The sequence below is a fragment of the Castor canadensis genome, chromosome 11, assembly GCF_047511655.1.
Source record: "Castor canadensis chromosome 11, mCasCan1.hap1v2, whole genome shotgun sequence".
In the NCBI taxonomy this organism is placed as follows: Eukaryota; Metazoa; Chordata; class Mammalia; order Rodentia; family Castoridae; genus Castor; species Castor canadensis.
The window spans coordinates 20,787,872-20,805,914 of NC_133396.1; the positions used below are offsets into that span (position 1 = coordinate 20,787,872).

The 18,043-nt window shown below is 50.9% G+C and overlaps 1 protein-coding gene across 2 annotated transcripts; it reads right to left on the reverse strand.

Moving 5' to 3' along the window:
• Window positions 1-2,325: 2,325 nt before the first annotated feature.
• On the reverse strand, window positions 2,326-16,158 carry Cavin1 (caveolae associated protein 1). 2 transcript variants are annotated; one of them, XM_020165157.2, is made up of 2 exons: window positions 15,466-16,151; window positions 2,326-4,674 (listed from the first exon to the last, which is right to left on the reverse strand). In XM_020165157.2, exons 1-2 carry the CDS (start codon window positions 15,937-15,939, stop codon window positions 3,973-3,975), a joined length of 1,176 nt encoding a protein of 391 aa, XP_020020746.1. In that variant the 5' UTR covers window positions 15,940-16,151; the 3' UTR covers window positions 2,326-3,972. The 2 variants fall into 2 exon arrangements, with proteins under 2 accessions (XP_020020746.1, XP_073901861.1); XM_074045760.1 differs by lacking the exon at window positions 2,326-4,674 and adding an exon at window positions 7,864-9,645 and having other exon boundaries at window positions 15,466-16,158.
• Between the last annotated feature and the right edge of the window lie 1,885 nt (window positions 16,159-18,043).

Genomic DNA, 18,043 nt, shown 5'->3' on the forward strand with positions numbered 1-18,043 from the left:
ATCAAGAGGGAGTACTAGACTGCATATAACTAGGGAAAAAGATCAAAGCTGAAAATACAATTACTACTTAATATGTATAACTTCCACATTATCGTGGAAAACTTATAGGTTGAACCATTGTAAGTCAGACACCATCTGTGTATATTTCTGGCAGTAAATATGGAGAATGGATAGAAAGAGAACCAAACTCAGTTCAGATGGTCCAGGTGAGAGACATGAGGGACACCACCAATCCAAGACTGGCTGCAGCTGTCTCCGACCTGGTGGAAAGTCACCTCATAAAAATAAGGACTAGAGGAGGCCATACAGGGACCTGATAACTCAACTTGAGATTGAAGAGGAACTTCCCTAAGTCCCAAGTAACACTTAATGGAGTCCTTTGAGAGACAGTACCCTTACTTTATTGTCTGATTATAACCGTTAGAAATAATGCTAATGATGGGTGGGCAAATTCAGGACTGGTAGTGGAAGTTGCTGTGTGGCTGTGGGACCTTGGAATGCCCATCAAATCCTACTGGGAGGCAGGACTATTTCTCCAACGCCTATGACCACCCTCAGACATTAGAGGAAGAGTCTGATTCTAGCTGGGCTTCTGGGCACTAGGAGGTAAAGGAAGGATGCTACAGGGTGCAGAGGTCTCCGGGAAAATGGCTGTTCAGAGAATTTGGACCACTCTTCACAAAGGGGTGGCCAGAATCAAGCTGGTGAGCACAGTACAGCAAAGCAACTTGCTGACATTTTTTAAAATATTTATTTATTTATTTTTGTGGTACTGGGCTTTGAACTCAGAGCCTATACCTCCAGCCCTCTTTTGTGAAGGGTTATTTTGAGATAGGGTCTTGTGAACTATTTCCTGGGGCTGGCTTCAAACATCGATCCTCCTGATCTCTTGCCTCCTTAGTAGCTAGGCTTATAGGTGAGCCACTGGTGACAGGTAACTTGCTGATCTTGAAAGGGTGGTCAGTAGACTAGGGAGGGAGTGGTTAGTGGGAGAAAGGGAAGGAACTTATGGGTGAGAATTAAAAAGATGGCTTCCTATCCCAGGGAAAGTGTGGCTACACCTGGCCTCATTCTCTGCTTTTCACAGCTGCACATCTATGTTCCTGAGGAAGAAGGTGACTTGGAGTGCCTCTCCTGGCAGAGGGGAACTTTTCTGGCTCCCAGTGTCTGAATTTTCAGCATCAGTGTCCATTTATTCGATGGGAAGCCAGCCTTTCTCAAAGACTTAGAACTCTGGGCTCAGCCAAGCACCAGTGGCTCATGCCAGTAATCCCAGCTACTTAGGAGGATCGAGGCTCAAGGCCAGCCTGGGCAAATAGTCTGTGAGACCTCATCTCCAAAATAACCAGAGCAACTGGACGAACTGGAGGTGTGGCTCAAGTGGTAGAGCGCCTGCTTTTCAAGTTCACACTCCAGTCCCACCAAAGACCGACCAGACAAAAAAAACTTCTGGGCTCTCCTGGAATCTGCTGCTGGGGACATGAGAACAGAGGTGTCAAGGGGGAAACATATACATGGCTCAGGAGGAATATTCAGCCTATCTGAGGTAGCAGGAGGCTGGAGTGCAACCCTAGGGATGGCATTACTTTTTGGGGGGACACTCCTCCTAGGTGATTTGGAGGCAGGCAGAACCCACAGGATGATTCAAACCCACTGCTCTAGGAGATCCATCACCTGGGGCAGCTTGCTCCTGGGGAAGAGAGTCAATAGTTGCCCAATATAGGGGTGTGGGAGAATGAGACTCTGTATGGATACACCTAGCATACAGATGCACTGCTACCTTTTGTCTCTGACATCCAGCCCTCTGAGGCAGGACCTCTGATTGCTGCCTCCTCCAGGCCTTGGGGAGCAGGGAGGATGGCATTTGGGAGAAGCTCAGGTTCACAGGGTGCATCTAAAGGATGAAGGCTCTCACAGCTGGGAAGGGGATCAGACTATAGAATTATGAACGGTAACCTTTAAACACGTGGAGCCAGGCTATCTGCCTTTTGAGTCCCAGCTCTGCCACTTACCTATGTGACCTCAACAAGTGGCTCTTTCTTCTTCTCTCAAATGGAGATAATGATGATAAAATCTACCTTATAGGGTGCTGTCAGATTAAATAAGCAATCACTTGCCAAAGTGCTTAGACCCTTACTAGTGGATCCATTGGCTGTTATCTCCCTCCCTCCTTCTCCAGCCCAGGCAAAGCAAGTTTATACCAACAGTTCTCATTCTCTCTCTCCCTCCCTCTCCCCCCTTTACTTCCCCTCCCTCCCTGGTTCCTTCCACTCCTCTGTAGCTCACCCTCAGTAACTGCTTTGGGTGTACACAACTCCACACAGATCCTTTTAGAAAAGCAGGTTTATTGGTCAGGCTGCTCACCAGGACACAGCAATATGAGGGGCTCCTCAGAGCCCACAGGAAACTGCATCTGCCAACAACTCAGGCCCCTTCAGCCCCTCAGCACCAAGGGACCTCGTCCCACAATCCTCATCCTCCCTCAGCTGACTTGTATCTAACCCGTCAGAAAAGGGAACCAAGAAAAGGAAAAGAAAAAAAAAAAAGTATAAAAGGTTTGTGTCCCTAGGATCCCTCCCACCCCCTTAAAACAATTAGCTGCGATTCTTTAAAAAAAAAGGCAGAGCAAGGAAGATGAGGTGGAGAAGGGTGAAGCCTCCAGCCATCCTTTGGGGTGTGACATGGGTAGAGGGTTGTCCTTACTTCTGACAGCCTTTAATGAGGAGGAACAGGTGAACCTGGTCAGTAGACTACAGAAATCAAGCCTCAAACTGCAGTGCCCCCTGTACCCCCTAAGTTTCAGGAAGGGCTTCCCCAAAGACAAGAAACCCAGAGAGGTGTGGGCAAGTTCTATAGTGTTTAGATACTAGCCCTAGGGAAGAATCTGAAGTAGAAGCTGCCAGGAGGAGCCTGGCTGCTCTACCCTGTCCTGCTTCCCCACTTTCCCTCCAACTGTCTGCTCAGGGCCTGGCTGTTTGCTCCCTGCTCTTTCCAGCCGGCTTCCCTCCTAACTTCCAGCTCTCCACAGTCTGCTGCTGCCCCCTTCTGGGAATCTTTAATTTCCTGAACTTGGGGAACTAGATTTTCCCTGAGGACAGCACCCAGACCCCAAATAAAGGATCCAGTGAGGCTTATCTCTCCCTCCTCTTTGCATCATCGCTTTCTCATGCTGCCCTCTCTCCTTGTCTTGAAAATGGCCCTGCTGTCCTGGGACCCCAGTTATATCGGATTCTTGTCCTGTGTATCCTTGTGCTGCTAATCCTCTCTTCACCCATTTCCACCCTTTCTTATTTTCCCATTCTCCTTCCCATAAGCCATAGCCACGGGCTCCTGTGTGCAGACAAATAGATATGAAAAAGTGCCCCTCCTCTACCGTGTGTTTCTACCCCTCCCCTCATTCCTCAGGCTCCGCTGGCCTCCAGCCTTCCTGGTTGGGACCCTTTGCAGACAGAACTGTGCCGGATCCTCATCCAGGGTCAAGGTTCACTCTGCCTCTCCCAATTTGCCTCAAGTTTTCTCCAAAGACCCTCAAGTCTTTTAGTAGGAGACCTCCAGTGAGGGTAAGGATCCTGTTTAGGATTTACTCCTTCCACTGACAATAATTCTGGCTTCAGAGCCTCCAGGGGTGAAGAAGAGCTCAGTGAGCAGGAATGACACAGCTGGGTGGGAGGGTGTGGCGGGGAGGCTGAGGGGTAGGCAGTCCCTCACGGGGCCCAACCAAGTAACTTCCTCTAGGATCACTGGCTTGGGTAACCATCCCTACCCAGACTATGTCCAAACTGAGGCTGTCCACGGTGGGGGCCGCCTGCCCTGGGATTAACCGTTGTGATTTGCAGGGGAGGTGCTTTCAATTTAAAAAAAAAACAAAACTCAGCCAGGTTGGGGCTGAGAAGAGTGCGAAAGAGAAAGTTTGAAAGGGAAAGAAGATTGGTGGCTTAGGGGCTGGGAGTGACAGGGCCCTGCGGATCCTGCTCAGTCGCTGTCGCTCTTGTCCACCAGCACGGCGTCCGACTCTTCGGTGATCTCCAGCAGCGTGTGCACATCGGGGCTGCTCCCGCGCAGCAGGTCGGAGGCCTCGCCACGCTCTGCACCGCCCTCCTCCTCCTCAGGACCCACCTCCACCATCTCGGTGGCCTTCAGCACCTCTACCTCACCCTCGCGGATCTTCTTGACGTGGAAGGTGAAGGGTGGCACCTTGTACACTGCGGTCTTGGAGCGGGCGTACACCACGTGGTCGGGCGTGAACGACTTACGCAGCTTGTCGCGTGAGGTCTTGAGCTTCTCACGCCGCTCAGCGGGGACCAGGCGTGTGCCCAGCTTGTTCATGCGCTTCTCCAGCGTGTGCCGCGTCTTCTCCAGATTCTCCTTGGTCTTGAGACGGGTCTTCTCCAGGTTCTCACGGGTGCGTACCTTGGTCTTCTCCATCTTCTCCTTGGAGAAGGCCTTCTTGAAGTCATCCACGCGCCGCAGCCCGCTGCGCTTGATGCGCTCGGCGCGGGACTCTTCGATGACCTCCTCCACCTCCACAGCCTCATCAGAGGAGAGCTCGAGCACAGCTGCGTCCTCTTCGGGCCGCTCGCCCTCGCCCAGCTCGTCACCTTCCTTCTCTGGCAGCGCCTCTGACTCTTTCAGCGACTTGCTGACGCTCAATTTAGCAGGCAGCTTCACTTCATCCTAAGGAGAAAGTACAGCGAGATGAGAAGAGGCCGAGAGAGCCGGCCAAAAGAACGCTGGGGAGGGACGATGGGAGAACCCGAGGTGGGGTGGGAGCGATCCTGGAGAGGGACCTGTGTGGTACTGGTGAAATTAGACTGATTATTTCGGCACAGAGCTGTGCACATCGTGGGCACTCCATACATGTGAGTTGAATGGTCACTATACAGACAGCACGAGGAGGAAAGGAAGCCTCGGCTGGAAAATTGTATTATGATTACACTTGGCTAACTTATCCCTAGGGTCCTCCAACCCTCGCACTCTATGATTAGTGATTACATTAAACCACTGTGATTTCAGGAGACTCAGCTTGACTTTGGAAATGGCAGAGCGCCCTCTGGTGCCCTAAATCACACACTGCCCCAGCCAGGCCAAAAAGTAAAAGCGGGTTTGAAGAGTTAATGAGGAGTTTGGGGATGAGCTCACTGCCAATTTCAGGGGAACCGCAAGTAGGGTAGCTTGAAGGTAAAGTGAGTGCATTTTCTTTTCTTTTCTTTTCTTTGCAGTACTGGGGCTTGAACTCAGGACCTACACCTTGAGCCACTCCACCCGCCCTTTTTTTGTGATGGATAATTTCAAGATAGATTATCTTGAACTATTTGCCTGGGCTGGCTTTGAACCTCGATCCTCCTGATCTCTGCCTCCTGAGAAGCTAGGATGACAGACGTAAGCCACCAGCACCGGGCCTAAGAGAGTGCATTTTCCAGCTACTGGAGCCATCTCAGAACCAGCTTTGGGAAAGGAGAGCTTGGCCCATGTCTCACCACCATCCCCTCCCCTCATACACACACACACATTTACTCCATATTATACTGTTCCACTCCACCAGTGGTCATCCCCCCTCTCCCATGTAGAAATGAATGGAGGAAAGAGTAGTCCTTCTTTGTGATGAGTTTTTTTTAATATAGGATCTCTTGAACTATTTGCCCCAGCTGGCTTTGAACCACAATCTTCCTGATCTCTACCTCCTGAGTAACTAAGATTACAGGCGTGAACCACCAGTGCCTGGCCTGAACATTTCTTCTGGTTCTGACTTCCCTGTCTTGGAATAGAAGACAGGGAGGGATTACTTCTCTATTCTTGCTTTGTTCCCCACGACTGGGGGGCCTGGAGTAGTTTGACCCATGCTCCTAGAGAGCACAGAGCCAGCTCTTTGCTTTTCCCTCTTCCCCTAGGAGGACCTAACACCACTGCTGTTTTCATTCTGGGGAGATTTTCCAAGATCCTTACTTTGGATCAACATTTCACCATCTCAGAATTACTCTCCCACCACACACATACACACACACACCACCACCACCACCACCACCACCACCAAAGAGCAGAGGAGGCTGAGCACAGAGAGGGAAAGGGGCCTGATCCAGAACATAAAAAGGAGCTCCTATTTGGCCCAGACTCTCTTTAGGTACTTCAAACCAAAGAATGAGAGGCAGTAGTTTTTCCAAAGAACTTTCTGAAAATTATTTCCTAGAATTGTAAGAAAATCCCATCTCCTGAGAAAATGAGGCAATAGGAACTGATCCCTCTTAACGTCTCTCTCTCTCTCCTCTCTCTCTCTCTCTCTCACACACACACACACATCTATACATAGGCTACATGGAATCTCTGCACCACCTGCTACAGAAATTCCTGCCCCACCCCCAACCTCTTCCTTTTCCCTCCCATAAACATCCCCCCAGAGTTTCCTGGTTTACACTGAAAGCTAGGAACACCTCCTCCCAACTTCCTTCCCTCCCTGTCAATAGCATTAGCAGGAACAAAGAGCGAGTGCTGGCTTCACCTCTTCTCCCAACTGGGCACCAGCTCTGTTTGGCACCAAGCCAGCTCCAACTCTGTATTACCCTACTACACCTCCCAGCAGGCAAGGTGACCTAGGCATAGGGCATGATGGGATTTGTAGTCTCTATCTGACACAGGTAGCTTAATGCTATCAAGGACATCCTGGAGCATGTGCCCATCCCTCTGCCTCTTATTCACCAAGGCACTGAGGGTATGCTTTGTTGTTGTTATTCCAAGTGTAGGAAGGTCCTGACCCCTCTCAGCAGTCCCTCTGATTTCAGCTGTATCCTTTGGGTTTTCTGCAGTCATCCTCTCCCTGCCTGTTACTGGAGACTTACATCAGGCCTCTACATTTTACATCAGGACTTGACACACCATTTTAGGACTCCTCTGGATGAAACTGTGCTGCCTGTGCATTGATCTTCACTCAGAATCTACCTACAGCCCCAGGATAAAAAAAAAAAAAAAAATCAACTCTGATCTCTCCTTCAGTCTCCCAGACTAAAAGCTCACCCATGTCCCACCAAAGAGTATGAGTGTGAGGGGGGAGGAGCCCCACCTTTCACTAAGCTCAGACAACACGGATGGGCTAGGAAGGGATTAAGGGTGACTGCAGGGAATAGTCAGGAAACAGTCCCAGCTGCTGGAGAACAAATCCACATTGTCTCCCTGCCCCACCCCCAGCATCTCTGATTCTCCTCCCTGCTCCACCCCAACCCCTAAAGGCTGAGCTGGCTGGTTTTCATGGTCTCTTGCTTTCTAGATAAAGTCTTTGCCAACTGAGCATGGAAAACAGGGCTGAGGAGAGAGCTGCAGGTTTCTCATGACCATCCTTTCTTCCCAGTGCCCAGTGAAAGGTCTCAAAGTACAGTATCGGAGTGCAGTCCCAGTGAGGGGACTTGGAGGATTTGGAGGAGTCTCCTCACACCAGAAATGTACCTGGGAGATATAGCCCATTCATTGTAGGCTTTCACCAGAGGAGCTGCCTTTTTGGTGGAACTTGACCTGAATGCCTGGCAGCGTCCCATAGGCTGGCTCTAGAGAGAGCATATCACCATTAGCTTTTCCCCTACATTAATGGATTTCTTCCCTCCTCCCCCCACTTTTTAAGCCAGGATTCCCCCATGACTCACAGCCTTAGAGTGCTGTCTTGGGCCCACCCAGTCTGCCTGTTGCTACAACAGCCATCAACGCAATCCAAAAGCACCTCCCCCAGCCCTGGGCACACAGGCCAGGCACCTTTGTCCCACCCCTACTTCCCTAGCAGAGCTCCTGAGCCAATGGAGGGGCCTCAGGGGGTGCAAGAAGGAAGGGCTCTAGTTGTTCTGTTTTTCCGTTTTTAATTAAACAAAACCACCACTCCCAATGGACTTGGTTTCCAGAGTTACCTTTAATGATCAGGTCCGAACAAAAGCATACACAGCTTCCCCCACCCCTTCCCCTGGCAAGCACACACAGCTCCCCAAACCAGGAAGGCACAAGTCCAGGATGGATTTAGAGGAGGTCCAGGGAGGCTCCTGTCTCTTTCACTCTCCCTCCCAACCCTGCTGTAGAAAATTAAGCTCTTCAGACTTAGGGAGGTCTTTATATGGTTATAATTTGATTGAGCACCTGTTATGTACCTGGCCCGTGGCCGGGCCTTTCACGTTTGTCAGTGAGAAGAGACAAGTGTCACAGGGGTCTGGGTAGGAGCCTCTCTTAACGAAATGCTAACCAGTTCTATCTCCAAGTACTACTGGAGAAGACACTGGAGAGGTAATTCAGAGACCCAGGACCTTCTTAGAGAGTGTTAGGGAACCCCTGCAGAATAAGAGAAATAAAGGGGAATCCTAAAACTCAGGACTTCCACTTCAGATTGTCCAGACAAGGAAAAGAGACATCAGAGGCAGAAGGTTCTTCTGTAGAAGGAAGGACCCTTCTTGGCAAGCGTGATATTGTCCAAGGGGGTGAAAACTGATTCTTAGAGGGTAGGGAAGACTTAGCTATTATAATCACTTGTGGTGTTCCAAAAAGCCACCATATATAAACAGACAGTATAACTATAGTACTAAAATTTTGTGGGCCAGACAATTAGGAAGTATCTAAAAATGCTCCTTACTGGGATGATCATAAAAAAAAAAAAAAAAAAGTTGATGGACTATTAGACTCATCCAAGTGGTAGAGCACCTGTCTAGCAAGTGCAAGGCCGAGTTCAAACCCCAGTACTGCCAAAAAAAAAAAGGGTTGAGAAACTTTTTGCTATAGAGAGGCAGAGGATCCAAGCCAGAGCCAGTTAAAATGTCTTCCCTTCCGTCCTCTTGGAGCTGGCAGCTTCTGAGTGCCCCGCCCAGGGCAGGATCTGGCAAACATAAGGGATCTTTTTGCAAAACATTTTCTAAAAAAACTGGAAAAAATAAGTGTAAATGTTTTCCTCAGCTACAGGGAGGGGGTGGAAAGAGCAGAGAACAGTCCCCAGGCCTGGGCCTCATGAGGGCCCCCTCCAAAGAGGCTTTGAGCCAAATGGGCCTGTCCCTGGCGGCGGAAGGGAAGAAAAAGTCAGAAGCCATGCCCAGTTTTATGCAGCTTCATGCAGGGCAGCCTTTGGGTGCAGCTCAAGGCTGGTGCTGGAAGCTCCACTATTAAAACAGAAACCAAGGGCTGGGGGTATAGCTCTGTGGTAGAGAGCTTGCCTACCATGCATGAGGCCCTGGGTTCAATCCCCAGCATGGGGAGGGACCAAGAAAGAGGAGAGGCCTTCCCTTTACCTCCCACCCCATTGTACACACCACATGCACCTAAACTCTGCATAACACAAGGGTTTTTCTGATGCCCATCAGTTGCTCACAGAGGGCATGGCTTGGAAGAAGCCACCATCCTGGCACTGACCACCATCAGCAGTAAACTGATGCTGATAGTGGTCTGGAGTGACACCCCATGCCACTAGCCCCAGGGGACTAGGAATTCCTAGATGCCCCCACTGGTTTTCAGCAGCTCTGGGGTGGGCCGGGGCCCAGGCTCTGGGTAATAGGGCAGCGTTCTAGGTGTCTGCTCAAAGGCTGGGAGCTCAGGCACTGTCTCAGGCTTCAGGTCAAAGGGCTCAGTGTCAGGCAGAAGGTCAAAAGGCACGATCTTGGGTGTGGCCCGCTCAGAGGGTGCATTCAGCTTCTTCTGGGGCTAAGATGAGGAAAAGGGGTTTAAATGGAACTTTGGATGGATATGGTAGAGTTGAGAGAAAGAGATCTCTGTGGCATGCAAAGTTTGAGCTGGTGAGTAGGGAGAAGGCATACAATGTGTTAGAGTAGAAAGAAACCACATTTGAAATGCTTCATCTAGACAGCCCTGGGGCTGAAAGGGATAGGACAAACCCAAGAGCATGAATTAATAAACACAGCTTAAACAGAACCTCCTCCTCCATCCCTCCCTTTCGAATCTTCTCTAGTACCATCCTTGGGCTTCCACCTTCCCTTACTGAGCCACTGGGATGGGATGGCCATGACTACTGGGTGTGGAGATGTTTTCTAAGGGACCAGTTGTGGGACTCTAAGGACAGGCTTAGATGCGTAAAAGAGAAGGCACACTTTTTTTTTTTTTTTTGGCAGTGCTGGGGTTTGAACTCAGGGCCTCACACTTGCTAGGCAGGCACTCTACCATTTGAGCTGCTCCGCCAGCAAAGGCACACATTTCTGTTTCTCATTTTCCCAGAGGCAAGGTGGGCACCAGATGCCAGCCCAGATAAAGAGGGGGACAGGCATGGAAGAGGGACATCCAAGCTAGTTCTCTTTGGCCATGTCCCCACCTCCTGCCTCACTTGCCACCCAGGGCTTGGAATATCATACACTAAAAGGCACAGAGAAATCAGGATCTAAAACCAAGCTATTTTTACAACAGGTGGGCCTATGTCAGGGCACCCAGTGGCAGCTTCCAACTCTCCCTCCTCCTGGACTGAGCTGACACTCTTGCTTTGGGCAAGAAGTCAAGAAAGGGACAGTTGGGAGCACAACCAGATTCAGACAACAGCACTGTTCAGTAAGGCCTGCATAGTCACAAAAACCCAAAGCAGCAGGTTCTGACCTGCTTTGTAGGATACAGGGAGGAGGTGGGAGTGGCAGGGAGGCTGAAGAGAGAGGGAACCAAAATGGCCCTCTCCTATGCAGAGTACATGCCAGGGGACACCCATGGCCAGCAAGGAGCTCAATCTTTATGCACTGTACCTCTCCCCTCACACTGTCACTGGGTTGGGTGACCACACATTGCTTGTACTTTAGCACTCATGAGTTTGAGTTTGAGTGGCTAATCGCCACCAATGTTGGTCACTTGTAGCCAACACAGAGTGCATGTGCCTGCACACACACACACACACACACACACACACACACAGCCACCTCCAGTGCCAGGCTTGTGCAACTGTGTCCCTCAGAGAATGAAGGAGTCTGGGTTAGGGTCAGCTCCACCCCAATTTCTGTTTCAGGGCCTAGATCAGGGGGACAGGGTGGTAGTGCTGAGTGCAGCAGAAACAGGAATATATCTGAGTTCTTGCCCCAGTTTTGATCCCCAAACACTTGAGTGACAATATGCAAATAAATTCCCCTTTCTGGGCCCCAGTTTCTAATGCTATACAATGAAGATGAAGTCAATTATCTTTAAGGTATCTTCTAGTTCAAAAGGTCTGTAATGACAGGATGATGAAATATTCACAATGGTATGTTTCCAAAACATTGCACAAACCACTCCCCTCTGAAGTTGCTTGGCCATTATATTCCATCTGCTGTCACTGTTAGTTGCCTGCTCTATGCCATTGCTTTGCCTTTTCAATTTTGATCTTTACAATAGTCAGAATCTTTCTTTTTCTCTTTATCTACTTAGTAATACTGGGGTTTGAACTCAGGGCCTCATACTTGCTAGGTAGGCACTCTACCATGTGAATCACTACATCAGTACTTTTTTGTGTGTTGGTTATTTTTGAGATAGGGGCTCATGGACCATTAGCCAGGACTGGCCTCAAACTGTGATTCTCCTGATTTCTGCCTCCCGAGTAGCTAGGATTACAGGCATGAACCACTAGCACCCAGCTAGATTTTACTTTAAAAAAGAAAAAAGAAAGGAGGAGCAGGCAGTAAGATTTCCTTCAGTCTCAGAAATACCCTTTCTGCTTTGGACTCATTGACCAAGAAAAACAGTCCAAACTCAGCTTTCTTGAGGAAAGCACTCTCCATGGTCACTAGGCTTAAAGGGTGAAAAAGACCCGAACACTGCACTGAGAGTATTTTTAGACAAAGGTTTAGGGTTCTTCTGATTCACCTGGAGTCCAGGAAGGGAGGAGTGAAAGGCTGGGTTAGGATTTGGGGAGAAGAAACCAGCAAGCCCTCATTCCAGCCCTGCTATCCTCCCTTTTAATGCCACGAGCCACCTAATCCCTTAAATGCTTTCCAGACCTATCCCCAAAGCACTTGGTTGAGTCTTAGGTCCTGGTCACCAGTTTTGCCTCATCAAAACCATTCCAGAAACATTTATGTCTATTCTGTCTCCCTTAAGGTATCTGAAGATATCTAAATCCGCTGGGCTCTAGTGGCTCACGCCTGTAATCCTAGCTGCTCAGGAGGCAGATGGTTCACAAGACCCTATCTCAAAAAAACTGGTGGAGTGGCTCAAGGAGTAGGCCCTGAGTTCAAACCCCAGTAGGCAAAATAACAACAACAGAAAAAGATATCTAAATCCTTGCCTGGGACACTTGGCTCTATAACAATCATAGCTCTGCCCAGTTGAAAGGTGTTTAAGAGCAACTGCCTCCAGGTGCACAATTTGGCCTGACCCTCCAGCAGCCCTGAGTCCACCAACTCCTGTTACTTGTAGAATTTCTCTAGTTCACTAGCCATTGCCTACATAGGATGGGATTCCAAACTGCTAGCTTTTGTGATACAAGTGATTCCCTCCCTCCTCCCCTCCACCCCCAGGAATAGGGTGTGGGTGCCCAGATACCCTGATCCCACAACTGGGGCTTTCCTACTCTTTGGTGCCTTCCTCTACCCTCCCCTCCACTACCCCACATTGCCACATCATCACCTCCCCATCTGCAGTGGGGAATACAACATTTCCTTCCTTCTCCCCTCTAAAAACTTAACACTATCCCAAGAGCCCCTTCTCCAAATCTCTCTCCCTGTGGTCTCCTGGTCACTCAAGCATCCTGCCTCTTCACCCTGACTTTCCCATAAATGCCATCTCCAGTCTTCCCTATTAGGTCTGCCAGGCACACAGCTATTTTCACTCTTTTCTTCTCAAGCCTTAGAGCTCTGCAGACCTGGGAGGAAGACTCTGCTTTCCACCAGCAGGGAGGCTCCACCTCCTTCCCCAACCTGGGACCACAACCACAGCCCACTTGTAGGAATCTTTTTTTCTTTCTTTCTTTCTTTTTTATTTTTTTTCCCCAGTACTGGGGTTTGAACTAAAGGCCTACACCTTGAGCCACTCTACCAGACCTTTTAGTGATGGGTTTTTCGAGATGGGGGTCTCTTGAACTATTTGCCCAGGCTGGCTTTGAACCTCCATTCTCCTGATCTCTGCCTCCTGATTAGCTAGGATTACAGGCGTGAGCCACCAGTGTCAGGCTGAAATATTTTTCTTTCTTTTCTTTTTTTTGGTGGTACTAAGGCTTGAACTTAGGGCCTCACATTTGCTAGGCAGGCGCTCTACCACTTGAGCCACTCCTCCAGCCCTGGAATCTTTTTTTTTTTTTAATCTCTAAGCTCTTCCTAGGTTTGGAAATACTTTAGTTCCCCTGTGGGTTAGGGCTCAACTTAAGCCTTTTTTTTTTTGTCTTTTTTGCAGTGCTGGGGATTGAAGCCAGGACCTCAGGCATACTAGACAATAAGTGCTCTACCACTTAAGCCATACCCACCAGAATTAAGCCACTTTTTCTGCCTCAACTCTTAGGACCCCTCCTCCCCCTACACACACACACACACACACACACTGGTCCTGGCTTAGCACTGATGCAGTCAAAGCCACCTGTCAGTGGGAATGCTCCTCTGCAACACACACACTATACAGACACTGATCCCTGCCCAATGCTAGTGAAGGCAGACCAGAGGGATGCCACTGGCCTCAGGAGAGAAATCTCTCCCTCCCTGTCCTTGTCTCCATCTTTGGCAAAGAGAGATTTACCTCCAGGCTGAGAACTTTCCCGGGTTCCATAGTCTAGGGCATTTAAAGTGAGAAGATCACCCATCCAAGCTCTTCATGGCAACCCTCTACGACAGTAGGTTCTGGAGAAAAGATAGAGCTAGTTTGCTGCCCTAGACCTCTACCTGTTCCCATTTCCTTGATGCCCTCCATGGCCAGGGAGGCTGGTCTAAAAAAAAAAACCTCACTTCCACCCCCAATCCTGCAGTGAGATTAAGTGGAAACAGCTCTGGGTAAACGTTTTCTGCAAGGCAGGGCTGTCAATGGGAAGTGAAGGGACTGGAGCTTTATTTATCTATTTATTTTTTCCCCTTCAGGACAGGTCTTGCTGTGAAGCCCAGGCTGGCCTTCACAGGTGTGCATCGCCAAGAAGCAAAGCTTTATAAAGGCTAAGTAAGGGTTTGGTGGTGGGAGAAGTTACTCCCAAAGTAAGTGGGGCAGTGAGATTTCTACCCCTGTTCCACTGCCACTTCCTCAGAGAGGTGACAGCTCACCATCTCAGTGTTTCTGTTCTCCCCAAACACCTGTTCCAATCTGTATCTCTCTTAGTTCCGCTTAGAGAGACCAAGCCAAGACCTCACCTCACCCCAGACAGTTACTAAAAACCAGCTTGCCCAGGCCCAAAGCAATGAAACCACAGCTCCCTAACAGGGGCCCTGGAAGGTAGCGGCTGTGGGAAATCTAGCCTTCCTCTTCTTTTTGTTAGGGAGACAAGGGGAAGGGAGAGTGTAAAGTAACCCCTACATCCCTTATGATCCTACCCTCCTGGGGTAGGAGGCATCAACAACACACAACCAGGTGGCAGGGAGTTGGCAGCAGGGTACATTCCCGCCAATGTCGTTATGGAGGGGAGGGGAGAGGCGCTGCAACACTGAGATTCCCAGCTTTATTTGAGGTTTATGATACAAAACTTCATTTGTATCTAGGTAGGAGGAATGGGGAGGTGGGCAAAGGAAGCAAGGAGTCTCCAGGTTGGAGCCTGGGGTGCGTCAGCCTCCTCCCGCAGACTCCGGGCCGCCGCTCCCACAGGCATGCAGGGTGATTCACAGGGCCCACACCACGCGACCCCCCCCACGCTCACCAGCCCTTTTTTGCACTTCGACCGCCCACCTCTTCCCGTCCCACCCGCCAAGGGCGCCCGCGCACCGCGGACTAGAGTGTCCCAAAGGACTTGAAAGTGTCTGGAGGCCAAGGACAGATCGCAAGAAGGGAATGGAAGTGGGCGGTGGAGGCTGATGAAGGGGCGCGGGACCGGGTGTGGGGGGGATGGCGGTCTCTTCCCACGCCTGGCGCAGCCCCCGCGGGTGCGTTCCTGAGCCCTGAATCACCGGCTATATCGGGCCCGCGACGCCCGAGGCCCCAGGCCCGGGCTCCACCGCTAGTATCCACTTACAGGGGACCCCCGGGCCACCAGGAACCCCCGACATTCCCTAGAAACTCCCCCCAAGTAGGAAGACGTTTGACAGAGCCAAGTCTGCGAAGGGCAGCTTTCTGGAGTCCTGTCCGCTGATAGTTCAACCAGGAGTTTGAGAACAGAGGGAGGGGCCTGGGCAGGGAAGCGCGAGTGCGGAGCGCGCCCCTCTGAGCTCCCCAAGAGTCCGCCGCACCCCACGCCCCACCCCAGCCAGGGTCGCGGGAAGGAGGGTGGATCTCTTGACCGCTCCCACCAGGCTAGTGGGAGAGCCGCGCCGCGGGCAAGTCTTTCCACCTCAAGCCCAGGGCCACGGACGCGGGGGGGGGGGCGGGGGGCGGGGAAGAGGGGGGTACGGGGAAGGGGGGGTGCGGGAACTCAGGGCGCGGTCCGCCCCGCCGGCTCACCTGGTAGATCATGACTTTGAAGTTGCGGCGCCGCAGCAGCTCGGCCTCGTTGACCTCCAGCTTCTTAATCTGACCGGCCTGGCGCTCCAGGCTGCCGCGCACGGTCTTCACGTTGACGCTGACCTTGCGCACCTTCTCCAGCAGTTTGCTCACGGTGTTACTCGTGGTGGCGTGGGCCTTCCCCAGCTTGCTCAGCTCACCCTGGATGCTCTGCACCGCGCCCTCCATCTCCGCCTGCCGCTCCTCCAGCTGGGCTTGGGTCAGCTGGATCTGGTCGACGGCGCCGATGATTTTGTCCAGAAGACTCAGCACCAGCACGCCGTTCACCTGGTCCGACTTGATCAGCTCCTCAGAGCCGGTCCCCGACGGCTCCTCGGTTGCTGGCGCCGCCACCGGGGAGGGCTCCGGGTCCTCGGCAGCATCGGGGAACCCGGAAAACGGACGCTCGACGATATGGAGCGTGATGTCCTCCATGGCTACCCGGAGCCGTGTGGAGCCGGCCGGGTGGAGCTGGAGCGAGAGACCGGGAGAAAAGGAAGAGCGAGAAAGGGGAAAGGGAGGGAGAGCAGAGAGTAGAGAGCGGAGGAAACTGGAGTCACGTCCGTGCGCACTGGAACAGCGGCCAGAACTGTGGAGCAGGGGATCCGTGCGCTGCCCGGCTCCCAGGCCAAACTCGGAGTCTCGTAGCCCATTGGCTGGCCCCACCCCAGAAAGGGAGGGACCGGGGCAGAAGGGGAGACCGACTCGGGCGGGGGTGGAGAAGGGAGAGCGAAGGGGGGACCCAAGAGCGGAATGCCCCACCCTGCCCAGGATGGTTGGAATAGTTGGAGCGGGAGACTGGGGCCCCCCTGGCAGCGGAGGCGGCTGGAGCGGGACTGGGGCGGAGGAATGTAAGCTGGAAAAAGAATCAGGTCCTCAGAGTGTGCTCTACTTTTCCTTTTCCTTTTTTTTTTTTTTTTTTTGGCTCAACTGCAAACCTACTTAAGTTTTATAAGATCTAGCGCTGTGAGATCCTGAATGGCAAATGGACAAAATGTTGTATTTGCCTGTGCCCCTATAATCTTTTCAAAGGGGCTTCTCACGCCCCTTTCCCACCCTTGCTCAAAGTTAGCAACCATTAGCTGGGTGCCGGTAGCTCACGCCTGTAATTTTAGCTGCTCAGGAGACAGAGATCAGGAGAATCGGTTTGAAGCCAGCTAGGGCAAATAGTTCACGAGACCCTATCTCGAAAAAAACTCCTCATGAAAAAGGGCTGGTGGATTAGCTCAAGGTGTAGGGCCTGAGTTCAAACCCCAGTACCGGAAAAAAAAAAAAGTTAGCAACCATTATCCTAAAAATTTGAAGGGTGGTGTGTAGAAGAAGAGTGAAGGTAAAGTCACAGAAATTGTGAGGGTCTGCAAACTCCTCTAACGCTCCTCTTTGAATTGTCCTAACTGGGTAGGATTAAGATGGGCAGTAAGGGCTGGAGATCTGGCTCAACCCGTAGAGCGCCTGCCTAATAAGTGCATAACCCTGAGTTCAAACACCAGTACCAAAATAATTTGGGTAATGAGATAGAAAGGAAAGTTTTTCACTCATCTCTCTAAAATCACCTTTCTGTGTCCCCCTCCCGAAGATGTCTAGATGACAACAATCTCAGAGAGAAGGATCTATGTGTCCATTCTTCTCCTCTCCAGACCCACAAGCAACCAGGGCAACCATGGATTCCCACCTCCTTAATTGAAAGCTAGGAAAAGGAGGGCCAAGAGAAGGCAGGTGGCTTGCCAGAGGTAACTTGTAGGTTAATGTTGGCATTGGCACTTAAACCGAGTGTCTGGGGACTTCCACTCCCTTATTCTTTCCACCATAGCACTCTGAACCTTTCATCGGGTTGTGGAGTTGGATAATCTTGGCCACCCCATAGTTGCAGTTTTTGAGCCTGCTGGCCTGAGGATGAACTGAAGCATGGTAGGTACAAAGGAGCAGGCAGTTCCCAGCAGGGCCAAAAAGAAACATTCACACAGAGGTTAGGAGACAGAGGCTGCCCTGCTCTCACATCTGGCCTTCAGCACAATGCAGGCGCTGAGTCCCTGGAGCCTCTGCAGCTCCCTTTCCCACAGAAACAAACGCTGCAGACCTTTTCCCTGTTTAGGAAGCCAGGCTTGGGTTTCCCCAGCTGGATGGATAATGGGCTGGGCAAAAGGTCATTTCTAGTCTGGCATCCATTATCATGAGGAAGAGTGAAAACCTATTTTGTGAGGACTCCAGGTGTAAATCAATCCAATCAGAGAGTCCTCCAATCTATAAAAGAGCTGGAGAGCTCTGTGTTGGACATAGTGCTTTAAGAAACATTGAATAAAATACTCTCCCCAACACTTCAGTAACTGTTTCCTCAGAAACAAGTGGCTTTCTCATTTAAGGTTCAAGTGGAGTGAAATCTGCGTGAACTGACAGATTGCCAACTTAAGAACTTAAGAAAAATATAGCAATTTAAGTTCCTTCTATTGGGGAGTTTTTCGGGGGGGGGGCTTGGGACCGGAGTTTGAACTCAGTGCTTTGCACTTGCCAAGCAGGTACACTACTGCTTGAGCCACACCTC